Below are 14212 nucleotides of genomic sequence, written 5' to 3' on the forward strand. Positions count from 1 at the left end.
AAAAGGGAGGCGCACGAGAGGGGCCTTTGTGTTGGAGTCTGCAGCAACTGTAAAGCATAAAACATCCCGTGGCTTCCATGAGCTCTGTTCCCTACAGATGTCCATTACTCCAGGCTGGAAATAAAACACTTGGCTTTAAGTGGGCTTTTTACCCTCTTGGTTAGTTTCTCCTCTGGAGGAAATTCACTCTGGAGACTGATGATAAAAACTCTCTCCGGTTTGAAAGAGTAAAGACAGTAATGGAAGAATCAATCCCTGAGAGCTGCTCTTAGGATTCATCATTTATCACATCCCATTCAGACACATACATTTTTCAGACAGCCTACAAAGTTTGATTCTGCACTCAAGACAGATTAATTTCTTGACGGAGTGTACACATTAAGTCCATTTTGTATTGTAAACTTTGAATTCCTGGTATTTTAAACACACTGATCTTTCCTGTCTTGGAGTCTTGGGAGGCTGTCGTTGCATTTTTTTTACTTTCACTCCCTGACAGGGGAACCTGTTCATGTTTTCCAGTTTGCTGTTTCCATAAATGTGTATATATAAGTTTTCTCTTGGGCTTTACAGTAAAAGCTGAGGTTGCAGACTCCCCCCAGGTTTCAATAGTTCTTCATACTTTCACGATCAGCTGATGTCAGCCAGTCATGGATTTTATTTAAACCTACTCCCAGGCACAGCAGTGCAGAGAAGTTCAGGGCCATCAGACTGAAACTCTCATTTTCCTCCAGCTGTGTCGGTCCTTCACACTGCTTGTGAGATTATGAAACTGCTCTCTTTTTTTGTTATTAAAAGTAGCGGCAAAGTGATTTTCAGCAGGAGAACTTATTCACCACAGAGCGACAAATTCTTGATATTATACATGCAAAGGTAACTTCATGAAAATGCATGTACGTGCTCGCAATCGTCCCATTTTGTGCTGAAAGGTTCTTGCTTTGAGAATGTTTGCTGTGCAGATCTGTTGATATACAGAGAAAAGAACGATGTACATGTGCAAGCTTAGCATTGTAAAATAATGCAGTGTAATTTACATGTGGTGCTAGCGGTCAGTGAGCGATGGGGATGTGAAGCATGAGATGAAATGTGGCGTCATCTGCCGACTGCGCATTAATATACACAATGTGCCTCGAGCTCCTTACTTTGTGCTGAATTGAAGCCAAAGTAGCCGCTATGGTTGCAGATATGTTGCACTGGTCGAGCCAAAGACGAGCAGAACTGGATGCTTGACCTGTAAAATTGACACACACATCACACATTTAAGTTAACGATAAAACAGCGGCCAAGGTTCAAATATGGCTTGTGGCTCCTTTCCTGCATGTTCTTCCCCACTTTGATTTCTGACTCCGCCCACTGACGTATCTTTAATTAAAGGCTTAAAAAGCCACAGCAGAACAGAATCCTGTGGCGCTTTTACGGGATTTCTACGACTGTCCCATAAGAACTGTCTGTCATCTTTCACAGCTCTTCTTCTACAAGGAGCCCCATTTGACATGAGGATATATTAAATAACTAATGAAAACATGACTGATAAGCAAAACTAACATTTGAACATAAATCAACAAGATAACCATCCTAAGTGAATCCAGGGTCAGCTCTAAATATTTTGCCGTCACTCCCTCAGCAGTCTGAGGAGGCGGAACAAAGGACACTGAGGAAATCCAATATGACAGAAGGAGTGACAGAGTCTGTAGTGACAGTGTAAGTTCATAAAGAACACAGGTATACAGGTATGGTTTTTATTGTTTTTATTTAACCTTTATTTAACCAGGAAGAGAAACCCATTGAGATTAAAAATCTCTTTTTCACGAGTGTCCAGGACAGGTATTTTCATTGCATGCATTACAGGAAAGTGTCACGGTCAGATGTACGAAAACAGGGGAGGAGGACCTTTTATTGCAGGTAAAAGAAAAAGGTTTATTAAACAAAAGGTAAAAACCAAAACTTACTTAAATAATAAATCCAGAAAAAGATCAAAGTAAATCCAAGGGAGACAAAACGACAGGTCAAGACAGACACTCATGACAGACTGAAGTACGGTAGACAATGAAGCGACAGGTGACTGAGGAAAACCAAAGAGACTAAATAGACATGAGGTAATCAGACAGAGGTGAGACTAATGAGACAGGTGAGGACAATCAGGGTTATCAAGACAGGAGGGAAACACAGAGCAAAGAGCACAAGACCAGAACAACTGAGGACAAGTACAAAGTCAAACTCAACACTGACAACACCACCTAAACCAGATACTACAAAATAAAACAGGAAACACTTAAAACAAGACGAGGAAACATTAAACACCAAACTAGGAACCTGAAAACACAAGTAACAGGAAACAAGCCTACAGACAACATAGGAGGACACAGAAACACACTCAAGACTGAAGTAAACACAAGACTAGGAATCAAACATACACAGAACACGAGGGAAAGAATGAAAACTAAAACAAACAAAACAAAACCATGACAGAAAGCGTTTCAACAGTCACACATTAATGACCTGCTAAATTTTCTTCTGACGCTCCAACTCTTTAATTTGGTTTATAAAGCCTTAAAAAAAAAACACATTTGCCAAAGTTATCGATTTGTTTTCCTAAATATTACTCGCTATGTTCACACATCAGCTCGCCCTGACTTCACATGGAAATGTAAGTTGTGGAGCTGACAGGATAAAGTCTGGATTAAGTCAGGGTGCAAACAATGCTGCCACCTCTGACATTTCAGGAGTATTTTGCATGTGTGAACACCAATTTAAATAAAATATCAACACTTGAAGCTTTTACTCATACCAGTAATAATGAAAGATATGAGTGTGCAGTCACCCCCATGATCCATTATTTCCTGCCTGGTCATTATCATCGTGTTAGCATGTTAACAGCCTGGTGTTGAGGGTATTTAGAGAGACACTTTTATGCAGTTTTCACTTTAGCTCCTTTTTTCAGAACAGTGGGAAGCTTTTCGCATCCGACTGTAAAATCAGACTTTTCATTTGAGTAGTTTTTCACATGCACTTAAAGCCAGTGAGATGGTGGGAACGCAGCTGTCGAAGCCTTTTATTCTGCACAATAACTCATTCTGAATGTTAATACATGCAAAGGACTCTGTTGAGTTTGTTTTTCTAACTGTCGATCTTTGTCCAGTGTGTGGAGACGGGGCTGGATAAAGGAGAACTAATGATTACACGTGTGGACCCAGTTGTCAGCATCAGCGCTAGGAGAGCATAAACTTGATAGTCTTTGTCAAGGAAGCTGCTGGTTAATTATAAAATCACACCCCAAGTCAAGGTGACATTTATTTCAAAACAAGATCTGAAGAGTGTGTGAACTAAAAATACCAGACGAGGAAAAAAGAGCTTAAGCTGAATTTGTTTTTTTACATTCAGTGAGAATTAAATATGACACTGGTGGCTGCTTTATCACTCCTTTCAGCACTGAGCCTCTGTTTACTGTCATAAAACTTAAGTATAGGGGTGCAGGGGCCCTAGTGGTTGGTGCACATGGCCCATGTGAGGAGGCTTCAGTCGTCCAGACAGGCGGCCTGGGTACAGATCTGACCTGTGGCTCCCTTCCCAGGTATCGTTCCCCCCTCCCTGATTTCTGACTCTATTCTCTGCTCTGTCATAATAAACCCCCCCCAAAAACTTAAAAGACTGAAATATTCGTCACATGTCTCCGTAGTTTCATTTAAGATGCATAAATGCATCAAACTGGATCTGTGCTGAAGCTGCTTTCGAAATAGACTCCTGTTGTCAAAGTTGTGCTCTGCTCACCTTCCTTCACTCCATCACTCGGCGCTTTTCCACTCACCCTGCATCTGCTCCACTCTGCCTGCCAGCCACGCCCACCTCTTCAGATCACCTGTGCACACAGCTGCCTCTCATCTGCAATCAAGCCTGTGTAAAAGCCTCTCCTGTGCATGCAGACTATGCCTGATTATTCTTTCACTTTCATGCAAGACCTTCTGTCATTCACACTCGGCCTGATTACGGGGTACCGACTCTGCCTGCCTCTGACCACCGAGCCTTGTCACTCTTCTGGTAAACAGCCTTCAGTCCCTGACCTCGAGTTTTGTCTTTCTGTCCTTGGTTTCTATCTGCTCGTCTCCTGGGCTACGATTCCAGAGCGTGCGTTGTCACGGTGTGTTTTCCCTGTGGTTCACTCCTGTGTGGCCGTGCCAGTGTGGATGTCCTTCGTGTGCTGCCCCACGGCATGGTTTCACTTCAATGTGAGAGTTTGTTTGTTGCCTTTGTGCCTCGCCCATCTGCGCCTGGATCAGATCAGACCACCCAAAGCTCCTGGACATTGAAAGACTTTTATAGCTCTGAGCCTTAAGATTGAACAGAGTCAAAAGCATGACCTGCATTTGGGTTCCAACACCACCTGTTACTACACTCACCATGGCTGTCGTGTTTCTGTTTTATCTTTGTCCGTCTTGCTGGTTGTGAAAGAATCACATGCCAACAAAACAGCTCTCCTGGTGTTCAATGATAACGAAATGAACGCAGGTGGGTTCAATCCGGACGACGTTGACACACAAGGTGGGAAAAGCAGGAAGCAGGATCCACAAAAAAAAAAAAACAAGACAAGGGTGAGTTTAAAACATCTAACAGGAAGTGATGTAAATGAAAACATGACCTAAACAAGAAGGCGTGTCAGTAACTGTACTGTGATGTCACTTCCTGGTTTAATCGATTACAGCATCGCCAACATCGATGTCAGATCGCTTCCTACCAGCACTTACTGTTGCTAGGTTACGGAAAAAAAATTAGCAGCATATCACACTTCCCTTGGATGTGAACAATAAGTCTGCTTTGAGTTGCCATGTATTTGACTTAATTTCACAAAGAAAACGTGACGTCGTGTTCTAGCTGCAGCTTTAAGCAGAAAGTCCGGGAGGATGAAATAAGTTTCCTCTCGGCCGTTGTTGTTTTAGAAAGTTTGTGGGGGAAGCCATGAAACTTCTTCCTTTCTTTAAGATTCGTTTTTGGGCTTTTGAGAGACAGGACAGTAACTACAGCTGGAAATCAGGGAGACAGAGCGAGTGAGGAATGACCTGCAGCAAAGGAGCCAGAGGTCGGACTTGAACCTGGGCTGCTTCATATCAAGGCCTGAAAGCCAGCCAATCAACCAGCAGGCCACCAGGGCCTCGCCTTCCTAGTTTTCACTGGTTAGTAAGGGAGGCGTTCTGCTGATATGCACAGTGTATCAGTTTGTTCCTAAAGTTGAATTATTTTTAACCGAGAGGGGAAATTAAAAGCTGACACTTTGAGGATTTTTGTGCTGATCAAGATGAGCGCTGAAAGTGCTGAACTGCTTTTGATTTGAAAAAAAAAAAATACATTGCTAGTCCATATATAAAAAAAAAAAAGAAACTCTTAGTGGTCCCTTGAGGTTATTTGATACTTCCATGAAAGAACAAAAAGGCAAACAGCTGGAGTTATATTGTGGTCCCAGCAGAGGAATAAAGGCCGCAGACGCAGCCAGAGGTCTAATTTTAGAAGCTGGTGATAAGCTTCAGCTTCATACGGGACAGGGTGATATCAAAGGGAATGCATGCTGACTCTGTTGCCATGGCGATCATAACTCAGCTTAGATGTGTCTCCTAATTATGAGGCAGGGATGTAAAAAAAAAAAAAAAGGAAGAAGAAGAAAAGGAATGAGATGAACCATTACAGTAAAAGGAATCAATAGTTCCTGCACAGTAAAGCCTCTATTGATATCAAGAGGACGATCAGGTACACGTAACACTCGGAGAGGAGGAGGAGGAGGAAGGATCTTATCCTGCAGTCTGAACATATTTCATGTTATATTTAAGGTGGTTACAAAAGGAAAACGAGGCTTACGTGAAAGATGTGAAGGAATTACAACAATCGACTGACACATCCAACACAACAATGATAAGTTAAAACCCCTCAGCTGTCACAACAATAACTGTGTCTCTCCATCTCTCACAAAATAAAGGCTCCTCGCTGAAGCACTCCTCAGCCAAATCTTAGAGGACAAGAAGTTTGGAGCATGCATCCAGTGCCATACAAGAGTAAGCCTAAGTTTTCTTCCAGTCAAATGTTAATATGTATTTTAAACACTAGTTTTATGCAGACAACCGTAACGAATCGAATCTTTCTGACTTCATCTAAACATCCTGAGTGAGCGTGTTAATGACAGGTTTTTGCCGGTATATTGTTTTCCTCTCTTGCCTTTGTATTGAGGATGCAACCAAATACATGTTGCTGTTAAATCTATGTGAAAACATGTCAGTCTATAGAGTGAAGTGTCCTCCTCCTCCTGCACACTCGATCCATGCACACCCTTTAATGATTTCCTGAGAACGCATCAGACAAGGACAATCTCCTGCTATGAGTGTCACATTTGTGAAAGGACAAGTCTAGACACTAAACAGTCCTTGGGGGATAGTATTTTTTATTTTTTTTTGGTAATGTTTGGTCTTATGAGATACTCCTCAATAATGTATTACCAACAGGAGATGCCGGCCAGAGCGGCTCTCTTTTAATGAGAAACCAGCTGGAGTACCGGCATGGACGCCAGGCTATAAATCGCTGCAGACGGCGCTCTTTGTAGCACAAAATTAAGCTAATCTTAAGAAAGTCAATGTCAGGGTAGTTCCGGCTATATGTAAACAAATGTCAGCCCTTTATAAGCTGTCAGAAAGACAATTTGTTTGAACACTAATTTGTGATGTGACACATTCATACATGCTCCTCTGCCTGTGGGATACTGATCGGCTGTTGAGGTCTATAATTTACAAATCAAATTGAATAGTGCAGAGTAGACTGACTGAGAATATGATGAGTTCTGATTTTACTTCCTCCCTGTTTGAACTGATACACAGCGACAAATGTATGTTATTTTGCCTGACAAAGTACAGGAAAGACTCGAGAGTATTTTCAGCTTTCCAAGTCAGCAGCTGACACATTGTGTGTTTTCATCAAGTAAATGCATCATGTGGACTATGGATTGTGTCTTCATGTAAATAACAGCATGAAGTAGTACTTTCAATTTGACTCGTCTGGGGGGTTTTTTCTATTTCAATTTGAAGAATTGGAGACAGTCTGTTTATCGCAGCTCTTCAGTCGAGCAGGAAACTGTGGACGGTGAGTGATGCAGACTCTGGTCACCTGAGCTGCAGATGTCTTAAAGTGCTGTTGTCTCTGTTTACATCTCTGCACCACCAGGTAACGTGGGCTCTCCTGATCGTTGAATTCCTCTTCTTGTATTCACTGTGAAGAAAAGTCGTCCAAATGAATCACAAAACCTGGAAAACTAAAACGGCCCCCTCCCTTCTGTAAGTTGGGGGGTCTCTGTCCATGTAACAGCACAGTGGTTTATCTAGCAGGACATCTTGATACAAAACAAAATGACATTGCATGTAGGGTCTTGCTGCAGGGAGTAAGAAACACACACTCTCTCTCACACACACACAGTACTCTGCATTAGAAACTACAGTAAGGCAGAGAGTTATGTGACTGACCCGAGGAGACAAAATAGTCTCCATGTCAATGCTGGGTCTTCCTTTCCAACCCACAAAAAAACCCCATTTATCCCTGTCAAATGATTTCAAATTAAAAAATGTATGAATAATTGATTGATTCATTAGCAGGATGTGACATCCAGAGGAGTTAATAATACGTAATCTCCTAAAATGGGTGGGACAGAAATTCCCCAGTACAGCAATTCATCATATAGGTCAGGCTTTACATCATGCTATTAATTCAGCAGGGACAGTATAATTATTCACCCAGTGAAATACAGAGCTAAGGGTCCAGCCTTACAATTTTGGACATACTTCCAAAACTGAGTGTGCTTCATTATAAGGCACAAAGACTGAGAGGCTTTTGTAGACATCATTTGTAAAATAAAGGTTGAATCTGAATTTTCTTAATGTTTTTCTGATGTCATTTATACATGTCATGAAGTTGTTTGTAAATGAATGCACTGATAACCTTCAGCTATTCTAACTACTTTTAAGAGTACTTGAAGCTTAAATTAAATGTTGCATGAATGGCTTTTAGGCTGACATTCAAGTTTGACACCAGCAAAGATGAGCTCATTAATTGTTGTGCTGTTATCTCGCAGAAAGTAACACACTATATTTAGTTTAACAGACAAGTCATAAAAGCCCATCTGTAGGTCTCACCTGAGCCTGGTGTACGAGGTTTGGCACTGCAGGGTTTTCCCCAGGTGCACGTCTGCTTCAGCACTCCAGCATGCAGAGACTGTTGACACTGAATAGAGACAGTTTAAATCCAACGTTCATGGGTCAAACACAAGGGGCTACCAAGCAGACATTTACATGTTTATGGTTTATGAATGAGGCAACAGATACCAAAGTGTCAATTAAAGGAGAACCTGCCTGATTGAAAACAGGTTGAAATGAGCCGTTAGCTCCTTTCACACACTCCTGACCGTTTCCTTCTAACACATGACCATCACAGAGGGAGATTTTCCCAGTTTATGAACAAGAACAAAGAAACAGAGTCAGACCCTTTGATTTCAGTTGTCACCGTTATGTGTAATTTGACATTTCTACAGTATCAAACAACATACTGACGAGCAGGACCAAGTTTGAAGTTTGTCTCACTTCGTGTTGGCTTGTTTCTTTTCCAGTCTCATGAAATAAACACCATCACTCGACCCACTCGGTAGGGAGTGTTGGAGAATCCTGACTTTTATCTTCTGCATTCACACAACAGCTCACTCGGTCTTCTGGGAGACATTTTGCTTAAAGGCTGGACAGCAAAAGTTCACATAAAGTCAAGGTGAAATACTTGGTTGTTTGTGTTCAAACATGCAGCTCACCTCGTGATGCTGGGAGTTTTTAGAAGTGAAAATGTGAAAGTTGTGCTTGAAGGTCAAGTTTTATACTTCTTTTCATCTTGTTTAAATAAGTCTCAGAGCTCCTTATAGTTTCGTGTTGTAAATCCACTCTGATCCTGCTCAGAACAGGCTGTTTCTGTGTCTGTAGCTTTAAAAACAAAAGGAAAACAAACACCTAGCTTTGCAAGTGTCACCCACCTGGGGGAGGGGTTACTGCCCTTTGTGATGTCATAAAGGGAAAATCTCCTAATGGCCTGTTTGAGCACACATTTTCCCAAAAGTGGAGCAGACAGAAGACGTAGAGGATGGACTTCTCTCATCATTGGGGCGTTGGGGAAACAGACTAGGACACATGTTAGTGTTAGAAAAACATGGTGAGGTGTATTTTGCATAATATGTCAAAAGAAAAAAAAACCCAAATGGATACCTTGTGTGTTTCAGGCACCAGAACAAAAACAAAAGGTCAGAAAACAAAGGTATTTTAATGGAGGGCAGCCATCTTGGAGTCCATGCTGTGATTCATCCTGAAGTTATTCCTCTGTGATTCACTCATCTCTGTTGTACATGAAATAATTACATTAAGCAAGAAGAAGAAAACAGACACATGAATTAAAGATGCCCCTGTGAGGTTATCTAATCGTACTGTCTGCCGGCTCCAGCTACTACTTAACATGCAGACAAGAGGTGGCATCGATGTTTTTATTGAGCGTTCGATAAAGAGGATAATACTTTTTAAAATGTCAGACGCGTCCTTGAAGACTTAAAAAGATCTGTACAATGTGTTGTTTATTCTGTGTACTTTTGTGAGTCTGTCATCACTGCAAGTTCTGTGTTATGCTTGTTTAACGTCGGGGTCATATTCTCTATTTGAGAAAAGTCAGATGAACAGTTACTGTTCAAACCTTGAAGAATGTGTGTACCTGATAAGTGTCCTTTACTTTCTAAAAAGGGGAATGTTTATCATCGAACTCTCACTTCAACTTAACATAATGACACTTAGACTTCTCACACATCCTCCCTGCTCTGCTCTTCCTTCACTTGTTTTCCCAACAGATGAAATTAAAGTCTACAAGAGGCCCAATCCTTACGGAGAAGAAGGCCTCTTAAACCTTATTCAAACATGCACTTCTAAAAAAACTTCAACGCATGCTGCCTTGCCTGCTCAAACCTGCATCAATGAGCTGCAGACTTTCACTGCTGGACCGGAGCGGGTCATAGGGAGGCAGGACATGACGTAAAAAAGGTACAAAAACAAAAAACACGGTGGACGGAGCAACAAAGTTGGATGCTATTACGACAGTTTCTGCCTTCAATATCAATGCTGTGTGTAGTTGGATGTATTCACAGTGTGAACAAATGAGTGGAAACAGTTCATTCTTGCATGCAAGATATTTTTAAAAAAAGAAATTTGTACACAGCAATTACACAGATGTGATTTAACATCATTATCCAGCCCACGTGCAGTGAATGTTACTGAAGATGTGCTGCTACGTTTGCACAACTTGATGTGGAAATGTTATGAGAGAGCTGAACATGTAATTCACTCTCAGCATTTCAGGAAGTGTTCAGGAGTTTTTTTTTGCATCTGGTAAAAAAGTAAAAAGGCTCTACAGAGAGTTCTTACCTCTGTTAGATGTTATGAGTGCTCCTCTTATTGCTTTAGCATCACTTAGTTTAATTGTAATAAACGGACAGAGTTCCATTATTAACACTTGTTCTCCTGATACCACTCTTCATCCTACTGATGATTTCATCTCTAATGGATGTAAAAGCATCTCAGATGTCTGCCTTGCTGTCTCTTGCAGGCACTTCCTGCTTTGTTCTGAAGTGACTTTGCAATGAATTAATCATCATTGAGGTTTTATTGACCTCAGTCTGTTCTGATGCTGAGGGGTCTGCTGAAAACTGGACAGGAAATGTGCTTCAAAGCAACATGCAATACTCGCTGTGAACCAGCGCCACCTGCTGGGAAACAAGTGAATGTTTGCTTCTCGGAGCTGGTTGATGACTAGTTTAGTCATCTATGCTTGTTTAAAGGCAACTCAAAGTAGCTTTCAAAAGGTCCAATTTCAGTTCCCAGGGTAAACATGACGCTATACTGACACGTGTTGCTGACGTCAAATTCAAAATATCATTTTCAAAAATGAAATTTCTTGGAGATGTTTCATTTGTGCTATTTTTAATCTGAAACTGATCACACTCTGAATTTAACACAACATGCCAACATTTAAAAAATAAAGGTTTTAGAAAGGCTTCATGTGATACTCATATTCCAGCTTGGGGTTTTTATTTTTTCTTCATATTTCAAGAATTTCTGGAATTGATGAAGCTGAGTATGAGAAATGTTAACAGCTGCAAAGAAAAGCCTGTCAGCTTTCTTTATTAAATCATCTGTTTAAAGTACATTTATAAATACTTTCTAATAAAGCGTTTCTTATCCCCTTCAGTCGTGATGCTTTTGATGTCATGAATCGCCTTGTAGCTGAAATGCACTGGAGGAAACAAATTGCCTGGCCTTGGCTACATCCACTAAAAGCGCTGTTTTATTTTTATGTTATGAGCTAATGACGGGCTCAGATTGTTTCCCTACAACATGTCTGACAGCATCACAGAACGGATCCTTGAAGAGAAAGATCCTCTTGAAATGTGAAACATCGCTCTCTTCAAAGTCACCAAACTCCTTTTACAAAAACAGTCAAATGACCTTGCAGAGCAGAACTCAGCAGATAATACCCGTTTAGTTTGTGTTACACAGACATGTTTGTGTTGGATCCAAACAATGCATCTGAAACACAAAAGCGGACGCTAGAAACTTAAAAAAAACAGATGATGTCAGGAGCAGACCAGCATCTATTTTCTCTGCAAGGTAAAATTGTTATTTTTGTATTTTTGTCTTGTTTTTTTCGAGTCTGGTGGATCAAACATAGATTGTAATGGCTGTTTTGGGTTTGTATAAAAGTCCCTTTTGTGATATTTTCAGACACAAAGATAAGAAAAGCTTCTTTTGTTGGACCTTTTTTTCGATTTGTAGTTGCCCCCTGTAATGATGTTTCAGTCTTTTAACCCTGCGTACGGCTGCAGACTGCAGCTTTCTGCTGGAGCTGCATCAAAACTCTTTGTCACCGTTTGTCTCTCAGATCCCAAAATACATGAAAACAGTTTAAAAATACCACAGCGTCCCCTCTGAGTGGGTGAGTTACTTTCCATCCAGTTTTATCCTGCCATTCACAAGTGAGAAAAAAAAAACAATAATCATGTTAATAAGTAGAGCAACACACGAGCCAGATGCTGCAGAAGAACCCCTGACTGCTTTTTCAAAAAGAGCCAATTATTAAACATGAAAAGAGAAGATGTTTTTTCTCAGAGTTTAATGTTCACCATCTAAATTCTGCAGTGTCAAGTCAAACATTAATCATGAAGGTCAATTCTGCTGCAGCGTTCAGTCAGTGAAACTCCACAACAGAGGAGTGAGATTCAGGCTGCACGTCAGATGCTCGCCAGACACAACGAGGCGTTGGTGCCTCCAAATCCGAATGAGTTTGTGACGGCGACCCGTCGGCCAGGAGTCTGCCAGGGCTGAGCTGTGCAGGGAACATAGTTCAGGTCAAACTCTGGGTCTGTGCGATCCAGGTTGAGCGTCGGAGGAAGGACCCTGTGGTAGCACGCCAGAGCAGTGAAAGCTGCCTCCAGGGCTCCTGCGGCCCCCAGCAGGTGTCCCGTGGCCCCCTTTGTGGAGGACACAGCCAGGCGTTCGAGGTTATCACGGAAGAGCCTCTTGATGGCGGCGTTTTCAGCTGCATCTCCCAATGGTGTGGAGGTGGCGTGGGCGTTTACGTACGTCACCTCCGCCGGTGAGACGCTGGCATCTCTGAGTGCTGCAGACATGCATCTGTGAAGACAGTTAATGCAGGAAGACAATTAATAAACATGGCTGACAGCATGTGGCGGAAACTTGTTTTTTTGTCTCTGATTGTCTTCTTATTATTGACATGCAAAACTATGTTTCTCACAAAAATCCTCCAAGAGTCACCTGAATGCTCCATCGCCATCTGCAGTGGGCGCTGTGATGTGGCTGGCGTCCCCTGAGAGTCCATACCCGAGCACCTCTGCGTATATCCTGGCTCGTCTCCTCACTGCGTGCTCCAGCTCCTCCAGGAGGAGCACCGCCGCTCCTTCTCCCATCACGAAGCCCTCTCTCTCCGGGTGAAACGGTCTCGACGCCTGCGCGGGACTGTCGTTCCACTTAGTGGCGAGGGCTCGTGCCCTGGCAAACCCGGCTATGGACAGAGGGCCCACACATGACTCTGTACCCCCTGCTACCATGGCAACCGCATCCCCGTGAGCTATGAACCTGGCTGCATCCCCTAAGGCGTGGGCTCCGGTGGTGCATGCTGTGGAAACGGCGTGATTGGGACCCTTCAGGTTGTGTTTGATGCTGATGTGACCGGCCGCCATGTTGACCAGGATGCGAGGCACAAAGAAAGGGCTGACTCTGTTGTATCCCTTCTCTTTGAAAGCAGCAGAGGTGCGAGCGATTTCATCCAGAGACACCATGCCCATGCCGACAGCCACCCCTGTGTTGAGATGCTCCTCTGTGCTTTCTGGGCGCCAACCTGAGTCCTCCAGAGCCAGCTGAGCGGCTCCAAGGGCCATCACGGTGGCTGGTGACATGCTGTTGATCTCCCCACGAGAGACAAACCTGTCCTCCTTGAAGTGACCCGCTTCGTCTCCTCTTGGTACCAGAGCTGCAACTTTACAGGGGACTGTCTTATACTCCTCTGAGTCCAGAGACACGATCCCACAGTGACCTTTCACCAGCCGGTCCCAGGCCAGTGCGGTCCCAGTCCCCAGAGGACACACTAACCCGATCCCAGTAATGACGACCCTCCTTCTGTGGGGTCCAGAGCTGTGCTGTCTTGTTGAGTCTTGGTTTGGACACACAGAGACACTCTTTTGAAGAAGTGTCCTTATGTTCTGTGATCTCAACTTGAGTTTAGTCCAAATGAATGGTGACAGAGCAGACATGCTGCGATATGTCAATATTCATAAAAGAGAATAAATGTTTTTTTTAAAAAGTGCAAAGTTTCCTTCAAATGAAGCTGCACTTAAATGTTAGACTAACAAACACTTTAAACTGAGCTGTCAATACATCCAAGCAGCGAGGAAACGACTCCATGGTTGAATCATTGAAGCAGCTTTTTGTAACGCCGGATTTTTTTTCCAAAAATATATGTAAAGTTAAAAATGACCTTAATATCAATAAAGCAAGATGTTTAAACCTCATGCTATATGAAACATAATTAAGGTGATAATTATAGTCGTAATGCTTGTTTCACATTTTTTAAGGCTGCAAAAATAAAAATCAGGCAGTCGACAGGGCAG

General features: G+C 42.4%; 1 protein-coding gene and 1 long non-coding RNA gene across 3 annotated transcripts; both read right to left on the minus strand.

The window, feature by feature from the left end:
* Positions 1-286: 286 nt before the first annotated feature.
* On the minus strand, positions 287-3834 carry LOC306839784. 2 transcript variants are annotated; one of them, XR_013781249.1, is made up of 3 exons: positions 3766-3834; positions 1140-1228; positions 287-958 (listed from the first exon to the last, which is right to left on the minus strand). It is a non-coding gene; the product is annotated as an uncharacterized lncRNA (long non-coding RNA). The 2 variants fall into 2 exon arrangements; XR_013781250.1 differs by lacking the exon at positions 3766-3834 and adding an exon at positions 1947-2038.
* A 7336-nt stretch (positions 3835-11170) lies between these two features.
* Positions 11171-14109, minus strand: oxsm (3-oxoacyl-ACP synthase, mitochondrial). Its single transcript, XM_079368540.1, has 2 exons — positions 12861-14109; positions 11171-12719 (listed from the first exon to the last, which is right to left on the minus strand). The coding sequence occupies exons 1-2, from the start codon at positions 13853-13855 to the stop codon at positions 12317-12319; spliced, it is 1398 nt and encodes a 465-aa protein (XP_079224666.1). The 5' UTR covers positions 13856-14109; the 3' UTR covers positions 11171-12316.
* Positions 14110-14212: the final 103 nt, after the last annotated feature.

This window comes from Symphodus melops (assembly GCF_947650265.1).
Source record: "Symphodus melops genome assembly, chromosome: 18".
Taxonomy (NCBI): domain Eukaryota; kingdom Metazoa; phylum Chordata; class Actinopteri; order Labriformes; family Labridae; genus Symphodus; species Symphodus melops.